This window comes from Leptosomus discolor, chromosome 3 (assembly GCF_034619465.1).
Source record: "Leptosomus discolor isolate bLepDis1 chromosome 3, bLepDis1.hap2, whole genome shotgun sequence".
Taxonomy (NCBI): domain Eukaryota; kingdom Metazoa; phylum Chordata; class Aves; order Leptosomiformes; family Leptosomidae; genus Leptosomus; species Leptosomus discolor.
This window is the reverse complement of record NC_141393.1, coordinates 11005860-11029773: the sequence shown is the minus strand read 5'-3', so window position 1 is coordinate 11029773 and position 23914 is coordinate 11005860. Positions and strand designations below refer to the sequence as shown.

The 23914-nt window shown below is 42.3% G+C and overlaps 1 protein-coding gene across 1 annotated transcript; it reads left to right on the top strand.

Annotated features, from left to right (window-relative positions):
- The first annotated feature begins 10921 nt into the window (after positions 1 to 10921).
- C3H14orf180 (chromosome 3 C14orf180 homolog) lies at positions 10922 to 19723 on the top strand. The gene is made up of 5 exons (XM_009947182.2): positions 10922 to 10965; positions 12251 to 12362; positions 14728 to 14851; positions 16745 to 16771; positions 19521 to 19723. Exons 1-5 carry the CDS (start codon positions 10922 to 10924, stop codon positions 19721 to 19723), a joined length of 510 nt encoding a protein of 169 aa, XP_009945484.2.
- Positions 19724 to 23914: the final 4191 nt, after the last annotated feature.

Below are 23914 nucleotides of genomic sequence, written 5' to 3'. Positions count from 1 at the left end.
TTGGGGAGGCTGAAAGCTGCCAGATTCGATATGGGAATAATGTGGCACGGGAGCTACAGAGTAAAGACACTTTTTGTTTTGTTCTTGGTTGCTTAACTCAGGGACAAAGCCTTTGAGGAAGGAAAAGCAGATTTAAGGTTATAATTGAGTCCCAGGAATGCTGAATATATATATAATTAGACACAGAAAAAAATGAAGGCAGCCTGGCTCTGTCTCCCATGTTTTTGGCACTGTGGATTTTCAGCTGAGCTTTAGCCAGTTGACTGGGCTGTTAAATACGCTTCACCAGGACAAACAGCTGAGGAAGCCCTGCAGCTCAATCAAGCACAGTGCCTTTGATGGGTGTTGCTCTTTGAGAGGGTTCAGGCAAGTACACGGCTTTATATATATTGCGATATTCCTCTCTGCTACCTGCTCCATAACCTGCTCCGCCTCACTGCAAAACATTCTCAGGGTTGCTCTTTGGTGTTACAGGATTTATAGTGACATTTCCCAGAGTTTTTATGCCCTGTTCTTGGCATGCTCTCCCGGGATAGTTGTGAGCTTCACAGCCAGCAGAAGCTTTTGATTGAAGCACTTCAGAGCAGCCACCTGCCCCTGGTAGCAGGGGATTTTGTAGGAGGTGGGATGAGCAATCAATTGACCCCAGCACTCAGCTTTGTTGCTGGCTTGCTGAGTGGCCTTGAAAAAGTCACTTTGCAACCTGGTGCCTCAGTTTCCCCTTCTGACAGATGGGAAAAGCACCACAGGATCAGCTGGGTGAAACACTCTCAGAGACTTTGATGAACACAGCTATCAGAAATGGGAAATGGATTCCTCAGTATCCCTAATGATCCACCTCCTGGGACTGGTGTCCACTCCTTGCCTGCACCAGCTTTCCCCATGCCTTACTACTCCGAGGTCTCCCTAACTGTTTTAGAGATCCCCATGTCCTCACATCACACCTCCACCTCTCCTGTAATTCAGCAGCCTCTCCTCCAACTACCTTTTTTCAGAAGCTCGGTGGAGCCTATGAACTTCACTTTCTTTTTTTTTTTCCCCCCAGAGATTCCTCTCCTCAAATACTGGCTGCTGCTTTCAGTTTAGGCAGCCTGGAACGCTCTTTCCCCTGCTGTGCCCACCGCAGTGGCCAGGGCACTGCCTGCTCCTCCTGGGCAGCTCTAAACCCAGTGATGTGAAAGGGCTGGCTAGACCATCAGCACATCAAGTGTAAGATCGATCAGTGATTTTCCCCAACTATTCCCGCCTAGGAGAGAGGGTGTTTATTCCTCATTTTTTCTATAGTTAAGCAAACATTCACACCACACACTGTGATGATTTCTTTTTTTTTAAATTTGAGCACTAGGAAAGTGCAGGGAATGAGTATCTGATGTAATGCCAGAGCACTGGAGAAGCATTGAGGACGCATTTTGATTTATTTACTCTAATACTATTCCTCAAGCAGGGATCAATCACCTAAAATCAGAGACAGTGTAAACTATATACCATAAACACAGCTAAAATCAAATATACTGATACCCTATAATTTTATCCAAGTCTGGGTTTAGTCAAACCCAGGCCAATTTATCCCAGATGTAACTCCAGTAACAGCAGTAAACATTGCGTCAGAGAGGATCTCAGTCCATTTTCTCTTCCTTACTGATAAACAATTTATGGAAACTGCAAAACTGCTGATGCAAGCACAAGTACAAGAGAGGATGCAAATGCACAGCAATCCCCTCTCAGTGGTCACCATGGCTATTGTGCTTTGTTCCACTCTATTTACAAATTATTAAGCATATTGACCACAGCTTCATGTTTTGAAATCAAGAAGACAAAGAATCCATTTTTATTACTTTGTTAACCTTTTTTATTTAACCTGGCAATAAAACTACTCAAGTGTGTGGTGAAAGCTCAGTTAAAATTTGCCTTAGCTCCAGGAGCCTCACAGGCAAATGCTTCTGTAGTTATCTAAGTTGCTTTCCCAGTAAAAGCTTTGCTCTGTTATCAGATTCTGTTATGTGGAATAGATCCCTGCTTTACAGCCAGCATCATTTCAGGAGGTAGCTTGAAAGCTTTCGAGCTCTCCCAATGATTGCTTCACTTTTCTTTCACAGCAATTACATTCCCTTCATTTAATTTCAGTGGAAACTTTAGTGTTTTAGACCTTGCCCATGTCGCTGAATGCTCATCTCTGGATCTTATTTCCAGTCCTCAGGAGGACCGGTTTTGATGACCTAGTCTGATTACAGCATCTTTGACAGCTTTAAAGGAATTTGCTCAGGGGAAGCAGACAGCTGCTGCTCTGATGAAGGATTTTTCTAAGCAGGCCTCCCAAGCTAGACATGTCAGTATGAGATGCTGCCTACGTTTTTCATCGTGACCAACAGGTACGTCTGAAAAAGGTTTTGTGTTCTTGCCTGTACAGGCCAGTGTAGAGAAAGCCTCTATCATAAAACTGCTTAACTTGCTTCTGTCAAAACGCTGTGGCTTCTTGGCTTCTTTTCCCTTACATTATATATTCAGCCTTTTTGGAAACTGTGGGCCAAACCTTTAGTCTGGTGTAAACTGGCATTACTCCTTCAGTTTATACAGACTTCAGGGCAGGAACAGTCTCTTTACCAGTATCTGTAGCCCTCTGATACAGCCCTAGTCTTAAACAAGACTTATGAAAATGAGCGTATTATTTATGATCAATAATAACATTTATTAAGAGCAGCAATAAAATCTCTTAGCAGGCTTTAGAATTGAATCAGTTTAAAAGCAGTATGACAATCTTTTCCTCTAGAGCCCATTTTGGCATTAATGTTGAAAACAAGGTAGACAACATTTTGGATCCCAAACGTCCCACTTTACCTCCAGAAAGGAGGCCTGACCTGCTTAATTGTGTGTGGATCAGGAAAGCTGTATGTTTCCTTCCTAATGTCACTTCCAAACCCTGGAATTAACTTCCATTTTGCTCATATGAAACACTTAGAGTGAAAGGGTTGTTATTCAGCCAGGAATGTTTTGCAATAAAAAGGTTTTGACAAGTATCTGAATTTATTAAGTTCTATATATGCATCCTGGAGGAGCTACTTTACTTTTTGGGGAGCAAATAAAAGATTTAAGATAGCACGGATTTAGTTGCACATGCCTAGGGCCAGAGCTACTACTGCATGGACTGTTGGGCAGAGCCAAGATTTGGGGCATTCATCCCCAAACATCTCCAGCCTTGGTTTTGTCAAAAAAACTCCTGTGTAAGCAGATGGCTTGAAGGACTGAGAGCTCCTTGCTACACTGGAGCACTAGCTTCTCCTCTCCAGGGCCAGCCTGTTTCCACAACTACACACTGCCCCAAAATCCAGCTCTGAACTGACAAGTAAAGGTGACAACTATCAGTGCCACCTGTTCCAAATTCCCTTTCTTTTTCCTTCTATATATTGTTTATTTATGTTGCACATCACCAGAAAAAAGGAAGCGGTGCCATTTTGCTGCCTTGCAGGTGATTGATTTCTGTTTGGTAAAGGCAAAGGAGCTGAAAGTGTCCTTTCTGAAATAGCCATGGGGAGCACAGAACAGATAGTGTATCGTGGCCATGCAAACCATGGCCCTTGACCTCCTTCTCCAACACTGATGCTGGTTCACACCAGATCCTCCTGAAAGACATGACAAGAGTGGTGGCTCCAGAAGCCACCTTCCAACCAGTTTGTTTGAGGAAATCCTCTCCACTTCTAGTCTCAGATGTACTTTTTCTATGTGCTTTAGCCAAGGGATGTGTTTTGCATCCAAGGATATTTTGCAGGCTTTAAGAAAGCCTATCTTTCTTGATACCCCGCCTATCTGAAACAGGAGAGGCATTCAACACCTGGATCATCCATCACTCTCTGGGAGCAGGCTGCAGCCAGTTCTGCAGTGTTTGCTGCCGCCATGACAAATGCCAGGTAAAGTCACCCAGCATGGCCTGAAGGAACCCAAGCTGGAGGAGAAGATGAGGAGTAGGCTGGCTACTGGGCTTAGAAATAGGAGCCAGGTGCCGTGCAGAGATGGGTGGATGTGAGGAAAAGTCATTCAAAGAGAAGGAAGTATGAAGCAGGCAGATACTTTCTTCACTCATGTACTGCAAACAGAGTATATTATTTAGAAGATTATGCTGTGTGTCCATGCATTGGGAGTGCCAAAATGCTGGAAATTCACCAGCTGTGATAAGCTATTGATAGCAGACCAAGCAATGGGAATGTGACAGATGAAAATACCTGGCCTTTTGGCAGAAGCCAGTAGAGCCATAGCTCAAGAGAACAGAGTGCCAGTCTTACAGTCAGAATGCGCCCCTCACAGTAATGTTACTTTAGCCAGAGGAAAATAGAAATCATTGCTCTGGTCAAACAAGAAATTTGGTATCTGTGTTTTGGGATCATCAACAGTACTTTGCTCCAGTCTTTGTGTTTCATATTACTTCACCAAAGAGCAGAGGCCATGCACTAACAAATTTCCATTCACTGCAATGTTGTTTCAAGGGTGTAAATAGAAAGGCGCTTGACCCAAAGTGCCCTAACAGAGATAAGTTTTGCTTATTTAATGGAGATCTATCAGTCCCATAGATGTGAGTTGCAGAGAAGAAATCTTGCCTGGGTTCCACATGCAGAACTCTTCATTGGGGTCAGTGTCATCCCTGACTGTGGAGTGGCAAACAACCAGGTGTCCTTTTACTTTCTTTTAGAAATGTTGCACAAAAAAGGACTTGTAAAGAAATATGTCAGTCAAACGGAAGGCAGCTTTTCTGTAAAGAAGTCTTGTAGCATCCCTTGTTAATAACTTTTTGTCAAATACTTCCACCAAAGCAGTTGACAATTATTTCCCAGCTCTGACACTACCCATTCAGCAAGTGGCAAAGCTTACCAAAGCCAGGAGTGTCAGGAAAAGGTGTTTCAGTTCCACAGCCTCAGGAGAGTCACAGAAGCAGGAGAGGTCTTCTTCTGGGAAGGAGAAGTGGTGGCATCACCTTTCCATCATCCTCACTTTAGAGCTAGAAACAGCCTTTTAGCTGAGTATGCTCCAAAAGGGATCTATTTTTTTTTCAGCTCTCTAATACACAGGGAGAAATGCTAACAATAGGTAGGGAGCATAAGAGCACTCCAGCCTAGTTACTTCTCCCAGAAATGCTTGTTAGAGTGGGTATACTGCATGAAAGAGAATGCAAGACACTGAACCAGCTCTCTGTACCCAGAAGTTTTGCTTCTGTCAGGGAACAGCCACGTAGCCAGAATCATGATAGACCAAAAGCTCGGTTTCAGTTCTCCTCCCTTCAGACACTATTAATTCACCATCTCCATAGCTGTCCTGTGAAGCTTATTCCTTGGCTTTGCATTCATCTAGCTTTAAAAGAAAAGGCAATGTAATCTCTGATGTTTCATTGAGGAGACTGATTGAAAGGCTCATACATTTGAGATGATGAAAAATATGCTGATGAAACGCTCCACACCAGAAGAAGTGCATTTGTGGAAACAAAGATGATTCTGACCAACATATTAATCTAAGCTGAGAGATTTCCTGGTCCCGAACCAAATTTCCAATAAGAATGAAGGAGAGAGAAGGGGGAGCGGGGAGAGAGGTCTGTAACTCTAACAAGGCAGCTGGTAACAAGCTGCCTCCTAGGGGCACTGCATTTTAAGGATCTGATCCAAACCTGACAGGGATCAGAGCGGGACCCCAGTTTCACACTGTCTAGTAAAAGCCCATCCTGCTCTCAGCTACCCCATTGTAAGACACAAATTGACAGTGTGAGCAGGACCCTCTGACACTCCTGCAGACATGCCAAAGGATGCTCTGCTTTGAAACAAAAGCATAACTTAAATCTTCAGCTTGCCTGTGCAAAACATAATTGGCTTTCAACCTGATTTACCCGTATATTCTCATGTCCACAAGCATTCTTTGATGTGCTTCCTGAATTCTCCCTTGCTTAGTTTCCAAGCCTCAGCTTAAATTGAGATGCAATTGAATATAGGCTCCAGAAGCACTTGGCTAGTTTTGGAAATTGCACCAATTACTCTTTGTTAAACCTACTGGTTTACTCTGAAAACACCAGCCTCCAGGGCTTGGAGAGGTGGAGGAGAGAGGCTTACATACTAATTACAAGAAATTATATCCAGAACAAATATCAGCATTAATAGACTTAATGTAAAGTGGCTACCAGTGACAGAGGGATTTGCCACTTGCTCTTTATAGTCTTCATCAACCAGCAGCACCATCCAAACTCTTTCCAATTCAAGCATATTTTACTCATTAGGGTTTTTCTTATGCTTAGATCTGCTCTTTTCTCCATTTTTCTGTTCTTCTTTCATGTCATTAATCTAATCTAATCCCCTTCCAAGGTGACACTGTAAATGGAGCTCAAAAGCATTTACATCAGTGCCTTCAAATCATCTTATGTAGCAATGCGTGCATCTAGGTGCTTTATGATTCCCTTGGCTTCTTCTCTTCCTATTGCTGTCAGTCCCAGTTGCTGCCCTTCTCAGGAGCAGTTTGGCATTAATGCCTACCAGGTTTCTAAAATCCATTAAGGACAGACAGTGGCTCACAGAAGCCAGCAGGAGCCTCTTGATATCTGGGATTTAGACGAGACCACTAATTCCCTTTTTAGGCTATATCCTGCAGTCATCCTAGCCTGAATTCTCCTCAGGCCAAAACTCACCAGAAAAAATGGGGAATTGTTACAGAAATCCCCTATCAACATAATAGAGACCAAAAAGTGATTACTGCTAAAACTGAACTCCTGAAGATAATTCCACTTTTGCTGTTTCTAAGGGGTTTTCTTTTCATGCTTTTTTGCCTCCAATTTCTGTTTTATGCCAGCTCAACCGTCATCCTGCTGGCAGCAGGTTCATCCTTCTAATTTATCTCATGGCTGGTGGCGGTCCTGCCATCAGTAGCAGCCCAGATGCTTTAAGCAGAGGTTCCAGTTCCACACCTTTTTTTTCCTAACATATGATGAGTGTGTGATAAAAGCTGACTCAGAATGACCTCACTCACTCCAGCCCTGTCCATCTCCTACATCCCCCATCAACAGGACTGGCTGATGTGAAATCAGTGAGCCAACAGCAGATATTAGCATTTGGTTACTTGGTAACTCTTATTTGATCAATACACGCTTTACATTTAAGATCCCAGCAGCAGGATGAACAGAACAAATTAGAAAACCTCAGGTGGAATAAGCCTAACGGCTTATCGGACATTTCCAAAATAAAAATGCATGTTGAATCACAAATAATAGCTTGGCTGTAATCTCAGGAGTCTAATTATGAAATGGATATGGAATCATTCTGTAATTATTTAGAAAGTTCATTTCAGCAGCCAGAAATTCTCTCTATGTTTACTATATATCATTAAAAGTACCCTGTGTTTTTTTGTAACATCTACCCAGAAAGACGCATGAGTAAGAGAGGCAATTTTAAGAAATGGAGACAGATCCATGCCTTTTATAAGTCAATGGATTCATGCTGGTGATGAATTGAGACCAAGTTGCTCAACAGAGTTAAATCTTTTCTAGCCAGTCCCAATAGAGCAGAAGTCACTGTGCCCTGCAGAGGAGATATTCTCAGCATAATGCAAAACCCTGCTATGCATTCGGCATGGTGCCTGTGTCTTTGCCTTAGAAAAGAGCTCAGTTCAAAACCAGTACAAACCCCTGCACAATGTGGATTTGAAACTGGTGTCACGGCTCTAGGAAGACGATCATCCCTCAGAAGGACCTGCTACATCCACACATGAAACCAGGGCCCCGCCTTCAGAAATTAGTTCTGCTGTGCTGGATCAGATGGCTGCATGTGATACTACCGTACCTAATGTAATTTTTGCAAAGAGTAGTGATCCAGCCTGCTGTTCCTGGATGAATGCCTCAGGTCTGCCCATCTGCATCAAAGGGGAGCTTATAGATCTGTGTGATCATGAAAACTTTCAGTGCAGAGCAATATCTAAAGGGTTAAGAGGAAGTCTCACTGGAGTATAACCTTGTGGCTCCTTCAGGGAGCATCACAGGGACCGTCAATGTGCTTTGCACTGACCACGCTGCACTTCCTTAGGGACAGACACACCTGGGAACCCAGATCTCTAGGCATCACAGGAATTAACAAATATACAGAAAATAATATACAGGTTGCTTTTGGCCTAGCTGGCTACACACGCCAAGTGTTATCAGAACATCTTCTCATTCATTGATCTGTCTCCCTTATGCTTTGCTGTTGATCTTTTTTTTCCCCAACTCCACAAACATGCCCATTTTGGAGTGACCATTAGAAGAGAGATTAACTGTGACCCTTCTAGCTGTGGAATACACATGGAAATGCACGGTCCAAAGGGCTGACTTTTGCCTTAAAGTTGGGATTTATACTGTGCTTTCATCCCTGGAAGGTCTGAGGAGCAGAAATGGCGCCTTATGACATCTCATGGGTGTTTCACAGCTTTCAGCAGTAAATCTGTTTCTCCAGAGGCAGGAAAAGGAAGAAGACACACATCTAACTATACTCTGTGGGGCAATTTGCTTTTTTATTTCCTGATGTCTTCCCTGAATGGTGAAAAATCACTCTTGGCAAACACAAAACCTACCTTGCTGCCAAAAGGTGCATCTCTAAATTATTAATCAAGAGCACACAGAACCACGAAAGGTGGAATATTGAACAAAGGCTCAACTGACACTCTGGAAGTTGAAGAAGATATGGAAGACTACCTTCTAATTTATTTATTCCTTTTCTGTTCTGTTATCCTGATATGCTGCTTCCAGTTACCACTACACCCCGCACTGTATGGTATTACGTGATTTTGTTTTCGGATTGTTGGATATAAAGTTGCTTCATTATTAATATATATGCACTGTGCATATCCATAAATATTGAATATATACGTGTGTGTAAACCTACTGGAAGTGTTAATAGTTAAGATAAACTAAGTCCATTATCACAATGAGTGACTATTTCTATGACCCTATTTGCAATAAAACCAGATTCAATGATATGAGAAAATTGCTAGGTTTCAAAATAATTGAACCAGGCCAGACGAATCCCCACAAAGGCATCATTTACAAAGTACTTTGCTTGTCTAGAATATTTATTCCTGCAGAAGGAAATGGAAAAAGAGTTCATGTGGTTACACAGCTATCCTCTGAGTGTAAAATTGTTTTATCATGTTATGTTTATTTCCCAGACATCTTCCATTGGGGTATTGCAGGAAAATACTTGCTGTGCAGTTAGTTCCTTTGTGTGGACTGTTCATTTTTATTCACTGGGAAGTCAATCATGTTTTGTGCAGGCTTGTTTTGTTTTTCTGCTGAGCAAACACTTAAGCAACCCTTTGTTGTACAAACTTATTTGCATCTACAATGTGTGCCATTCAAAGTCGGCACTACATAGGTAGTTGAGATGTCTTTGCTTTCTCTCCTATGTGCTCCTGAAAACACTGGCTTTGCTCGTTAAGACTGTACTATATTGTTCGTGTGCAAGGACTCCATTAATAGTTACAGATATTTTTAATTTGTCTTGTATTGAAAGCCTGGATAGATTTTTACTATTAAATGTTCACAGTGAAATGCTTCCAAGCAATCTACAGACAAAGAATTACTCCCAGCAATTATCCACTGAATAAATCTGAATAATGAATACGTTCACAAAAGTCACTATCTATTTGTGAACAATTAGCTGAAAGAAATAGAGGTGACACTCATCAGCTAAATAATTAATTTATGAATTCTTTGTCCAGCTTTGCTTCTGACATATGTTGCATGAAATAAGATCAAAGCTTAGTGAAAAATTACTTTAAAAAGAAGGGCAATGTTAAAGGAAATTCTTCCAGCCTCCAAAGCAGAAATCATCCCACTATTGTAACTACTATTATAACCTATGAGGTTTCTTTCAGAGGCTAGTGTAGCTATTTTCCTGGAATCTTTCACTTCATGCATTAAACTGTGTTTTATTCCTAATATATATCAAATTTTAGGTTGTTAAACTGCAATCAAAAGCACTTAGTAGGAATGGATCTGTCCCTTTCGTGGGATTTGAACTCCTGACATCTTTGTCCACTGGAACTTGAGTGCTCAGGTAACTACTAATTACTCAAGCATTTGCAACCATTAATATCAATACAGTTAACACATTGTGGGAGTGATAACAGCACTATGGAATGATCATTCTTAGCATTTGGATAGCAATCTTTCATGAAAACATTTATAAGCTGCCCAATTATTTTTCAATCAAATGAACAGAAAAAAATTGTTTACATTTAAGGGGAATCTACAATTGAAAAGAAACAGTTTCTGGCATCGAAAATTATAAGTGTGGTCTCCACATGTCAATTTCTTGAATACAACAAATCCTCTTGGCTTTTCTGTAGGGTATTTTTTTAAGAAAATAACAAAAAGTTTCTGACCAATTGTTTAGAAAAATGTGAGACCTTTCTTTCAATGAAACCAGATTCAGTGAAAAAGACAGGAACACAGTTTTTCATTAAGGTCTAAAAGCTCACAAGCTCACTGCCTCTCTCTGCAGGAATAAGAGGCTGCATAAGACCTTCTTATGTGCCTTGCTGGATGATACTATTAAAAATAAATGAGACTATTCACAATGAGAAAGTCAAAGCCAGATGAAGACTAGAGTTTGACTCCCTTCTTCCCACCTCCATCAGTTTTGCTGGCCAAAATAGCAGGTAAATTCCTTCTTATAGCAATAACAAGGCATTACCATGATAGGAGGAAGGAGGAAGGGGGAAACAGAGGAGAAGCTAGGGACCATTGTTTGGAAGGCTTCATCTCCTTTCTGTTTAGGATCTACTATGAACAAAATTTTGAAGAATGACTTTTCACCGCCAAAATCTCAGCCTAGATATCCCAAAATAACTGCTGTGAAACACTTGCAGGACACATCAGAGAGTGGATTTTGAGAGCATTTTACAAGGCCTGCAGCTGTGAGCCTGTTGCAGCATGAGGAAAAGCCCTCCATCACTCCAATGTACAGGAAAGAGAAGGTAAGATGACTCTCTCCAGATGGCTTTTACATATGGTGCATTCAGTGAAGAACCCTAGGTGAGCAAAATCATTTCGTCTCCATGTTGACAGTGCTTTCACTGCTGGCAAGGGAAGGGCTTGAGGACAACAGTCCCTGCAAGTGCTGCAGACCCTTGCAGAAGCTGAGCTTCAGGAGGGCAGCAAGCCTCAAGGGGGCTGCTGAACCCACATCAGCCACAGATGCCTCCCCTGCTGTGCTGGCCCAGTTTTCTCTGGGGGAGGATACCCAACCCTTCCCATCTACTCATGCATTCCCCAAGTCCCTGAAAGGAAGATTAAAACAGTGAAGCCCACAGAGCTACTCTGCCTTCTGGTTCCTAGTAAATGTAAGCATCTTGCAACCCTTGCTCCACTGGGTAGGCACAAAACAAGGGCCAGTCTGAGTGTGCCATGGGAACCACCTGGAAAACAACACAAAACTGGAATATTTTAGACATGTCACAGTAGATAAATAGCTCCAGGAAAAGAACCACCAAAAAACTCAAGCTTGTGCTTATAGAGACAGTAAACCACCATATTTCAGCAGTCATGGCAGGTATTTCTGTCTAGAAATTGTATATTTGATGATGACCAGCCTTCAGCATTTAACAAGGGGAGCTTAAAGCCTCTTGAACAGTAATTCACCTCTCTTCCTGTCAATAATCTTATTATAATATCTGTGGAAATGTCTAATGTTAGAACCCCACTTTATTACTATAATAATGGATCTAATTTGTAAAACATATAAAGTGAGGCCATAACAGTACTGGAGGGAGATATATGTGATCCCACTACATCTGCATCCTTTCCTGATGGTTTATCCACATATTTTGAAATGGAGAAGGATTAAAAACAATCCTACTTGCAAGATTTTTGAGATTGGGAATGGCTTCTGGAAAAGGAGATCAACATGATCACAGAAATGCAGCAGTCATAAAAAAAACAGCCTCAACTTCATGTTTATGTATATAAATATGTAGGTGTTTATCTGTGATTTGCTCCATTCTGGCCCTTTCCAGTTGCCAGGAAAGCCCTACTTTCCAGCTGCACGATCACTATTATCACTATGTGCTATTTTTGGCTACTGAGTACATTTCAAGTAACGTCATCCTTCCCAAGCCAGCACTGGTATGAAGGGCGGAAACTCTTCTTTCCACTCCTCTGTCATTTGCTGGTGCTCCCATCTGCTCGGTGACACTGCCTGCTCAGTCCTCCCTGCAGAGGGATCTCCAGACACTTTCTCCTGGTCCTTCTCATTTTCTTGAGGAAGTGGCTTTCCGACCAAAGCTTTGTGTGGGAGGCTTCATGTTGGCATCCAGAGTTCATGTCCCAGATATGTCCAGCCCCACCTTCTGATCCTAGTGCAGAGGAACTGACGGTAAGTAATCTCTTGATGGGCAACAGAGGCCTTGTGTCCGATGCCTGGAGCTTTTCACAAATGGGTTGGTTTTAAGGGCATATAATTTCCCAGCTAGCACTTTGGCAAGTTTCTTGCTCTTGGCACAGTATGTTGACACCTGGTTTCTGTCTGAGGGAAGGATGTATCATTTCTTCTGACACTGTGTAGCTTTGATTTCCTAAGTTATTACAGTTAAATATTGTAAATACTGCTTCCTTTTTAAGGTCTTCCTTGGCTAGGTGCTACCCAACGAGCTAGTTTAATGTTTCTCTCTTCTGGTGTGATGTTGCTGTTAAGTGTTTAGAAAAGCTCATATGGACAAAAGCCACACTCTGAGTTATAAATCTCTTCAAATATAAGGTTCATTTTCCTTGGCTGTGCCATGGGAGGAGCTCTCCTAACTGAAGCTATAACCACCGCTAGTCTGAGCTGGGCTGTGTCTCCCTAAACCTGTTTCATTTTACATAGAATAATTAAATATTCATTATGCCAGAAAATGTGTCTGTTTGTGTGTGTGGCTATAACAGAGTGATTAGGGTACTCACCTGGTAGATGAGAGACCCTGTTCCCAGTGACTGCTCCAATGAATATTTAAGTATTTCATATTAAGTATTCATTGGAGCAAGGATAGGAGCCCACTTCTCCCACCCCCAAGGGAGCACCCAAACACCAGGCTGTTAAGTCATTCTTTCATTCTTTCTTTCTGTAGCTCAATGAATTTTTAATTATTTGAGGCCAAATAAGACAGCTTCAGTGGCAGAGACTGAGATTCCCCACTCCAGTGTGTGCACCATAACTCCAATGGTGAGGTCGTGCATATAAGAGACGTGGGTTCATATTCCTTTAGACTTAGAAAGAAGTTGAATTCAGGTTTCCCATACCGTGTACAGGTCTTCCAGCTTCTGAGCTGCTGAATAAAAACCACAGAGCTCCAACACACGTCCCTGCTCATGGGACAGAGGTGGTATGGATGCTTGTATGACCCCAAGATCAGAGAAAGTATCCTTATCAATGATAAATTAAGCTGAAATCTGGTTTATAATTCCTCAGGAGAAGGTATCAGAGATGAAGACATTCCTCATTCCAAGGCAATTTCTGCTAGCTATGTTATCTGCCCTTCTGAGATTATCCAGAGTGTGGTGCATAAGGAAACCTATCCTTATCCTCTGTATTCTGGGGTCTGACACCCCCAAACTGCAATTAATGGGACTTAATCGTGCTTCTGCAGTCCAAGGAGTGGGTCTGTGAAATCGTAAGTGTGAGGAAATCATCCAAAGAGAAAAGGTGTAGGGCAAGGGTATTTGAGTCTACAAATGGGCAAAAGTAGCAGGCATTGAGGAGCAGAAATATTAAAGCAGGAAGAAAATAATGGAGGAAGGAGCGTGTAATCATTGAGTGGGGAAATGACACACAAGGTGAAAAAAAGGAGCAGGGACAGTGACCAGAAGGGGCAAACAAACCATCTAAGAAAACATACCCTTTACCTAGCAGAGGAACAGAGGGGAGGGGGCGAAAGGGACAGAGAAGAAGACTTTGATCTCAAAGCAAAAACAAAATGTGGAGAATCTCTGACACCCACTTAGGTCTTTGAAAAGTAGAAAATTTGCCATCTACTCTCCACTTCCAGAGGACAGTGGGTGTCTCTGAACTGAGATGCTTTGGATTCACTTTGGTGACTTGACTGTGGGAACATTCCTAAGCAGAAGAGTGACTTATTACAGTTATTGCAGCTCTGTTTCTTGTCGTTTGGCAGAATCCACAGCAATCTGATTCTGTTATCAAAGACTGAGTGTTGCTTCCGAGCAAAAACCAGAGCAACAACATAATTGTGATATAGAAGTGCAAACAAATCACTTTCTCATACTCACCAGGAGAGTGTCAAATCCAAGACTGCTGCATAGTCTCAGTTGTTGAAATGGCAACACAGCACTCAGAATGGAGCTGCTTAGCTCAGAAGAACATTTCAAAGGTGCTCCCAATGATATGGTTCATACATCTTATATCATACTTATGTCTGTCTATCCCAGGGCTGTTGAGCAGCCACCTTCAGTAACTGTTCAATTTAGAGAAATCCTTTCTGACCACTTTGCTGCCTGTTACTTTAATCAACATTTTTCCTGAGAAGACAGCTTTAGAGTAGTGAAGATCTATGACAATGAAGGAGTATCCATATTGTCTTGCTATAAATATTACAGTGGTCTTACTATAAATGTCAAAATAGATGTGTTTCGTATCGTGTCCTTCGAGTGACATGGTAATATAGCCACAAAAGCTCAAAGCTTTGCCCAGATACATTACTCCAGTTTGAACGGCCGTGTGTTTTGTGTTTTGATCAACTCTTTAGACAGATGACAGTAGCTATCCTCCTTCCATACTGAGGAAAAGGCCACCTGTGGACCAAGCTGTGGGGGAAAAGCGGAAAGCAGAGAGAAGGGTTCGGTTTCGTGAGCCAGAAGTCACTGAACATGGTACGCTCAAGCTATTAAGCCTTTTGCCATGATCTTTCTAGCTTTTAACATCCACCCTGTCTGTCCACATCAGCTTCCCCCTCTGATAATGTTATTTGTGGTTTTAAGCTCAGCACAAGGAGAGGACAGATAATTTTTGCCCTATGCTCTTCAGAATGGCATCTGGTCCACTTGCCTGCCTGCCCTGCGAGGAGACAGGTTCCTGCATCACATTAGAGCAGCCTCTGGGCTGTTCTCAGAGTGAACTCCTGAGCCAGCCCCCACAGGGATCATTGTAGACCACGGGTTTGGCTGAGCCCCAGGTCTATCCCAGAACAATGCTTCCACTCATAGAAAAGGATCTCAGACCCAATTTAAACACACTTATGTCATCCTGGGTAACTAAAATGTAATGGCGGTGAGGGAGCCAGACCTTTCATGTTTCTGAACAGCATGCATGCCACAGGCTACAACAGTAAAAGTCTGAGCCTAGCAGGGCCACTGAGGTTGAAAGCAGCCAGGATGTAACTGTTTCTGCCAACAAGGGCACCCAAGGAATTACACAGCTAACATAACCTCTGGTCTTTCATTCATGAGCCAAAATAACAGTTTGCAGGTAGATCAATTCTGAGTGACCTTAAGCAGAGGTCTAGCACAAGGATCTAGTTTGCATTTCTGCAGGTGCTACATACAACTCACAACCAAATAAGAACTGTTGTTTCATTCTGACTTTCACAAACTGATATAATTAAGAAAAATTGTATTCGTTGGTAGGGAGTTAAAATTCTGTGGTTTTGATACCTCAATCAGTAAAAACACAGGTGACAGAATGGTAAAATTTTGGTGTCAGACACCTGTTTGAACTGCTACTCAGCTTCTGAAAACAAGGCTTGGCACCTGCTGATGTGTCTGTAAACAGACCTCTCATGGGTTTTGCAGTATCTTGTTTCTGGTGCCTCCTGATTCAGGAGGGAAAAGCTGTTTCTTGATAAGGTTGTTGGCATGGCCTGAGCTTTCCCATCAAAGCTGAACTCCCGGGAAGACTCAGTGAGTGCCCTAAGTTCTTCAAAGCTCATGTGACTGCCTAAGAGCAGGATTTTGAAGAGAGTTAATACCCTTCTCAGCTCCCTGCCAGAGTCCGTGCTGGTAATCCATCAGTCAGCACTGGTAATCCTTCAGTCAGTCCAGTCTGGGTCAACTAGGTTCACCTCCCACTGGATCTGAATTCAGCACAGCCATGGTGAGCTCCATGGAGATGCAAGGATGGAGAAGACTGACTCTTTTCCATGAAGACATGAGAAATGTTCCAACTCATAATTGGCATTCTGTGTTGTAAAGAGCCTGTGGTTTAGATGATGTGTTGTTTGTCCACAAAACATTATTAACATAGAGGTTGGTAAGATGAAGGTTGCTAGCACCACTGAAATTTTTCCATTCTCTGGACTTTTCGTTCTGGGTTTTGTCTGGGGCCCAGCTTCCAAGCAGAGGCAGTTCCAAGACATTGGATGAAATTTGCATCTGGTAGTGGGCTTTGCTTTCTTAACTTGTCATTCTTCCCTCAGCTTGCCGGTCTGTCTCCTTTTCTTTCTAGAAATGATGTGGAATAGGGATGTCTTTTTCGCAGGACCTGACTCCTGACCTGCCTGCAACAGCAGCAACCTCTGTCTCTGACCGCCCCCCATACAATGATTTCTTCTCACTTTCCTGAAGTGCACCCACATCTGCATGTTTGCATGGAATGGGTAGATGCTCATCTGACACAAATCTGCACAGCCAAATGCAGTGTAAGAGGTGGCCCGGTATCTATAAGGCGACAGGCAATTTCAAAGACACCATTTGGTGCTTGCTTTCTTGTTCATCTGTTGCAAAGAGGCCTTTCCAAGCATGTAAGAACATTTTCATTTTGTTTTCTAGCCATTTCCTGCTGTGACTACGTAGTGGGTAAGTTGAAGTTTCACATTACAACTGTGAGCCGTCCATGGCACTAACCCGAGTTTGCTTTGCGGCTGCTGGGACGCACTGTGCGAATACATGCTCCGTATACAAAGCGTTTTATACTGTCAGTGGTTGTTGCTTTTTGCTCTCAACATATGAAGCACAAGGTGCTGATGAGGTCTCGTGCAGTATTTTAAACAAGACATCTTGGAAGACAAATAGTGGAAACAAAAATGAAATCCCCAAAGCTATTTTTAATCTAAATATAATTAATATACTTTATGGCAATAGAATAAGTACAGGTTTTTCACTAAGATATGCAGGGAAAGCACCCCAAGCAAAACAATAGTTCTTCCTGCTGACTTTCATATGTGGGGAAGAGACAATTCATTTATATGCTGGCAGCAAGGTAGAAATAGTAAAAATAATCTGTTTTTTCTTTTTTGTTTGCAAGGATGTTTGAGGCAAGCCAGCCTCACAGACCTTCAAGCAAATGTGTCTATCTGGATGTTCTTATGATGGTGATCATTTCTAGAGGCCCTGGCCAACATCCAGCCCCTGCTGTATGCAATGCAGTAAGGGGAGAGGGGTAGATATATACATGTATGTATACACACGCACACACACAGAGCAGATGACCCCATATCCCCTAGCTGTTGCTATTGCCCAGGAAGGGGGGTTGTATGGTCATGCCAATGGCAGCATCAGCTAAGGCAGTTATTGGGCTAGGAACAAGGTATTATAGGAAGGAAAAAGACAGGTGGAAAAGGAAAGACCAAATATCCCTCAGGTGACAGTGGAAATGTGTGTTCAAGCCAGGAACGGAACCAAAATCTCCTGTATCCCAGCCCAGTGCTTTTCTGAGATGAGTTGCCTTTTTCTGAGACTGAGCATATGGCTAGGGCTGAGTGTACTGTTCCAACAAGCAATTTAACTTACAAATTTAAGCATTAATTTTCTATTTGTAATCTTAAAAAGAGCAAACTTACATTTAAGTACATAATTGTAGTGATGTGATGAAGCTATTGTAAGCATAGCCAGACACTGTTTTGTGGGTGGGATTATTCTTCCACATTATTTTTTTTCTGTTCCTGGACTGAACATACTCCCTAATTGAGAGGATATAAGAAAAAGAAGCCAAGTTTGCATTTGAAATCACCCAGAAATTTCAGATGGAAAGTAACTTTTGCAAGATTGAAAAAAGTTACAGAAAAGGGCCAATGTGAAAAGCTGTTCAGCTTTCACAGAACAGTTTCACGGTTACCAGGTATGCTCATTAGCTGTGTCCCATGCTTTGAAAGGCAGGTAGTCACCCAGTCGAGAATTCTATTGTGTAGTCTGGGAGATCACACAAGCGAAATACCAACTTCCAAATCACAAATCTCTGCAAAAGCAGAAAGTGGTGAGTAATTCCCTGGCTAAATACCTTCATATAAACCATTCATAGAATAATGCCAAATAAACAAATTTATAAAAATTGAAGTCTGCTCATGGATAATTTACAAACAGAAAGGAGGGCTAAATTCAAATGAATAAATTATTTCCTGCAAATAATTCACTCAGATCTATCATGGGACATTGATTTCGTTTCTGGTTAGCTATAAAATGACTGCCTATTAACATTTTACCTTTTCCCCATGCACTTTTTGATACATTATTATGTGTTTCTTGCTTGGTTTTACGACTTTTACCTTCCTCTCTGTACATCTGTATGACAGTTTAATTGACTGGTGTGTATTCCAGGGCTCATAGTAGAAGCTAATTTAAATATGTTACAGCTAATGTTGGCCCTTTACCCATAATAATACACACCGCATTTTTATCTCCTTATTGATTATGTGCATATGGCAGGAAAATAGCTGCACACTATGGGTTTTTATTCAGTCATGAATTTGGCTTTATACTGCATGTTTAATACTCAAAGTGCTTTATAAAATAATACCAATAGTACAATGGCCATGCAGTCAAACAGAGCTGCCAGGTATGAATCGCACTGGATCCCCGAGGCCCATGGATGGATACACACGTGTAAGGGCTGGGGTAGGGATGTTGGTGAGCTGAATGTAGACCATTGATTTCCACATGTGTACTGTGCCTGACCTATGGCACTTTAAACATACTTGAACCATATTTTAAAGGCAAGAAAAATGTTTACAGTGTCTTCCTGCTTAACACAGAGCACAGAGGATGTTCCAGTGTAATTAGCACACCTAGCACTTAGAGAGAGGTTAAACCTGCCAGAGCTTTCTAAATATGCCTCTTGGTTAATGGAACTATGTTTTGGTTCATACCATAATTAGCAGAAGCCCCAAACAAGCTGAGTTACCAGGGAAAAGACAGAAATCTAGATCTTCTCTCTTTTATGGAACATTTGTGGGCATTAAATAATTAGATGAGGCAGCTTAATATTCTCCTAATATTTAACTTAACATTTAACGTAAAGGTATAAAAAGTAATTGCTGGAGGGAAACTTGAGATCATGGGTTACCTATGGTAATCCTGTTCTTATTGTATGTAATTAAACTCTTTAAATGTTCCATTAGATGAGATCTTTTATGCTCACCACCCTCCATCAGGAGGTGTGACTCACTGTCACTTAACTGATGCCTACAGAAGTACACACAACCAGAGTCCTGTGTACCCTGCTGTTCCCAGAAAAGTGGGACAAAGGCATCAGCAGGGTGTCAAATTTGGGAAGTGTTTAAGATGACACTAAAATAATGCTGCTTTCTTTTTTCTCCTCATCACTGTTCAGTAGATGACAGGTCATCATCTGGATTGCCTGTACTCCTGTGGCTCTCATTTTGTGCAGTGCTGATCCTTGCTGTGAGTCTCTGCTACACCAGCATGAAGCAAGATGTCAAAGTCCTGGAGGAATTTCAATCCCGACTTGTTATCTTCTTTCTTCAGTTAAGACATGTTGCTCAGAAATGCTGGACTTGGTTTACGAGGCAGTAGCAACATCCTCCAGCCTGACAGATATCTCAGAGAACTGCTAACCAGCAGCAGTGCAAAGCTCCCAGTCTACTCCAGCCACAGGCAGGGAACAGTGACCATCCACCTGAAAGAGCAAGAAAACCACCCCTGTTGCGGTAGCTACTCTCTAGTAGCCACTTGTTCTCCTTTCTTTTTTCTTTGTTTTTCTTCACATTAGTGGGCAGACATATTAGTGCCTTGAGGTCCCACAAAACTCATGCTCCATCATCCTAAACAGCAAACAGGTATCTGAATTTTGTCTCCCAAAAAAGCTTATAAACTGCTGATATGAGAGGCAGAAGTAGAGAGAAAAATATATTGATCTGTGCAGGCAGAAGCAAGCTCTGAATAAAAGTCTCCCGAGTCTTAGGTCAAGGCTTTAAATACCAAACTATCTTTCTCCTCAAGTCTCCTAAGAGCTATTCTGCAAAAGTTAAAATAAAGCTGAGCTATTGCACAAACACTGCTCTGGTGGCCAAAGGCTTGGCAAGCTGCTATATTTATACACCTGAAATGATTATTAGTAAAATCCCAGGAAATAGCTTTCTTGTTTCCCTTCATGCATTTTTTCCTCCATGGGCAAAAGCGGTTTCTTAATATTTCACTTGACTCCCAGGTGTGAAAAAGAACATGAAAACTCATTTAAAACATAAATAGTTTATTTGACTAACACAATAAATAGCAGCATTGAATCCCAGGCTAATTATCAAATCAGCAGTTTCATCCTCTGGGTTTGATTCAGTCCATAAACCTCCCTAGCTGAACTTACAAGATTTATGGTAGTGCTTATATTCAGCCCGAGGTTATGCTTTTATGCCTGGGTGTTCAAGGCCTTATATAATAGTAATATGGACTGTTTATGAAGGTGTGGGAGGTAAAGCCCCTTTATCCCTCCATTGTCCCACCATAATATGCACCTCTCTGAAGGGAATCCTTTTAATGGAGATCATGCAATAAATGTGGAATGGTGCTCTCGGTGTCTGAGAGGAGAACAAGTGAGTGCAAGCTTATGAGCTACAGCTGTGTTTTCTTCCCAGACAAAACCAGCACAAACAGCTTTTTAGGTCTTAGATTCTTGCCAAGTAGCACCTAATGTGTGCTTGGGTTTATTTGGTGTGATAAGATTGACACCAGAATCTGTGAGAGCTGAAGAAAAGGAAAAAGAAAAAAAAAAAAAAGAAAACACTGCAGATAAGATGGAAGAGATGCCTGCAAGATCTTGGCTTGAATTCCCCCACCATCGCAAGCCACCAAAAAGAAAAAAATGGTGCTTTATTTTTAATTGATTTGGAAAAAAAAAAAAGAGCCATACTTCTCTGCCCCAACAACCTTCTTCCAAGCAGCCCAAGGACTATAACCAGGCAGAGGATAAACAGAAACACAATATGCAGCCTTCTCTCAAGAGGAGGGTGTGCAGCGACTTGACTGAGAACAAGTCAAAAAAATTGCAGTCCAAGACAGAAAGAAGTGATTTCAGTGGCTATTCTCATCCTCCTCCTAAGATGTCAAAGGCCACAGCAATTGCATTCAAGACGCTGCCGGTCTGGGAAGAAGAGGTTGCTGCAGGAGGAGTGTTTAGCTCAGGGGCTCTTTGTGCAAACCACTTGGGTACCCCAGCTCAGAGGGTAAGTTTCACCGCTGCTTCTCTTCCCTCTCCCGTGTCTCAGCCCTGCTGTCTGGGTATTAAAGAAGAAAGGTTTTAAACTTATGTGCTGGTGAATCTCTGATGAAAAGGTTTGGACTGGTACCTGCATGGGGCAAGAGGGTCATTGCAACATCTGTTTGCAATTTTTAAAGTTTATGATCTTTTTAATATTCAAGTTGAAACTCGGAGCAAGTTAATGACATTTCTTTTTTTGGCTCTGGACTGACATGTCCGCTCAGCACTTAGCAACTAGCCCCTTCAAAATAGAAGCCTTTTTTGAAGGGATGGTTCTTCCACTATAAATCATGGCACACTGCAACAAGAAAGCAAAGCCTGAGCTGACAAGAACTGAGCAATATCAAGAGCACTAGAGTGACCCTTCCAGTAAGTTAGCAATCTGTTTTCAGTAACTTTAAAACAAGCAAAAGGGTTAAGGTTAAAACAGGAACTCCTTTTAGGACTGTGAGGGAAGATGTGGAGTCAGTCTGGAGTCCATATGTGTGCTCACCTCCCTGCACAGCTCCCCAGAAGACGAGCATGGGATCACCTTTCCACCGGGTCTGCTTTAATTGGCCACATTCTCCTTGCTGGGGCCCAGCTTTATCGGTGCGAGTAAGAACAGCTATCACATCTAGGCTGCCGGGGAAATTAAGCAGAGGAATGGCTATTCTTGGTTTCTGCCTGGGCTCTGGTTGGGACAGTTTTGGACATGGACAAAGGCAGCACTTCGGTTGTCTGTTGAGGTCTCGTCCTCCTGGGTCTGGATTGTTTACTGCAGTCAGTCAGATAAGTGGCAGGCTGCAGAAAGCCAAAACAAATTCATTACAAAGCCACAACATTTGAAATAAATAAAAGCTCAACTCCATTCCTGGGAGAGTGGTGGCATTTTGCAGGTGAAGAAATTGAAGCTGAGAAAGCTAGTGCATCTGTGTGAGTGAATGAAACAAGCCAATAACAAGGCTGGGAAAAGGAGAAAAAATCCCAGCTCCTGGGCCTGCATTTATTTACTGCTTCACAGCCTCACTGTGGACTTAACTGTTTTATTTCCTTCTCACACTGAAGCTCTTTTCCTGTTCACCCATCCTGCTTACACTCCACACACCCACACACACACCCTTTTCCTGCTCTGCCCCTTCTATCTGCTCTTTATCCATCATAGATCTATTCTCACCCCTGTAAGTCGGATGGGATTTCTCCTTGTTCTTGTTCAATACTGGTTTTCTAGGTATGAAACCTTTGTGAGTTTGGAAGAGCTAATAGGAGCTCTGAAGTTACACAAAATCAACCTTATTGGGTAGTAACTGCCTTGCTGGCCATGCTGGGTAATATTTCCTTTCAGTACAACTCCTGAGAATTGCCCATAAAGAGGTAAAAAAGAAGAGGGAGTGCATAATTTATTACAAACATTCAAGATGCTCACCTGAATTCATGCTGGTGCCAGCGTGGTGAATAGCTTTAAAAGTCAAGAATCCTGCAGCCAGCTCTGAGCAGTTATTTAATCCAGCTTGGAAATAGTCATGTTTTACCTTTAAAGGGCTGAAAGAGGGAGTGATGGAGGATAGAACTCTTGCAGGCATTTTTGAAGCAAACAGTGAGTAGGTGGGCTTCCTAGGAGCAGTGTCTAGGGTGCAGGAGTCAAAGGGCCAGACAAGAGAAGAAGGAGGTTTGTGCATGAAAATGGGCTACTGGCAGGGCCTAAGGGCAAAAGTGCTGCACAATATCCCTTATGCAATGAGCATGAAATGAATGCACAACAGAAATCAGCAGACCACAACAGTATGGGGTAAAAACTGTTTTGGCAGCGTTTGGTACATTCCTGCAGCATGAACAGAGGGCAGCTGCCAACACCCTCTTCAGGCAGGCTCAGCACATCAAGAGCACCTGATTGCACGAGCAGGCATCCCCATACCCGTATGATTAGAGGAGATAGAAAAGGACACAGTGAGATGACACTAGACTTTTTTACATTAATCTTTTAATGCACTCAGCATTAACACTGGTAAAAGGCAGCCCCAAAGACTGCTTCTAGTCCCACTCCTTCCCTTCATCTTTCCAGCCCTGCTAGTCTGGAAACAAGTTAATGGATCAGCAGAAGCCCATAGCAGCAATTTTAATTGTCATTTCTGCCTTTTACCACTTTAAAGCAAGCAGAAGGGCTGGCAGCATGTGACTAGAAAAATGATATTACCAGCTGCCCTCAAGGAATAGCTCAGCAACCTCTAAGATAATAGAATGGACTTGTTTCTTACTAATTCATCTCTCCTGGATAGCTGTTGGGAACCTTTAGGACCACCTCTGAAGAGAAAGACTGGTGCTCCTTGAAGAAAATTAATCAGTTAGCATTTAGAAGATCAACCTGCCCATGCAGCCTGTGGTCCCCCTTTACATTTGGTAACAAGCTGTCTTTCAGCTGCATGCTGATGTGGGATCATCTTCTCCTTGCCTCCTATGATGTTAGGGATCACTTCTGGAAGATGGTACCAAAAGCGCTCAGGCAGCTTAGGATGGCTGGACATCTCCTTGACTAT

Coding starts and splice junctions, on each gene's coding strand:
- C3H14orf180 (XM_009947182.2), top strand. CDS start 10,922: ATGAGGAAAAGCCCTCCATCACTCCAATGTACAGGAAAGAGAAG. Junction 12,363..14,727: donor CTAGTGCAGAGGAACTGACG/GTAAGTAATCTC, acceptor TCAACTCTTTAG/ACAGATGACAGTAGCTATCC. Junction 14,852..16,744: donor GCCAGAAGTCACTGAACATG/GTACGCTCAAGC, acceptor TTTGTTTTCTAG/CCATTTCCTGCTGTGACTAC.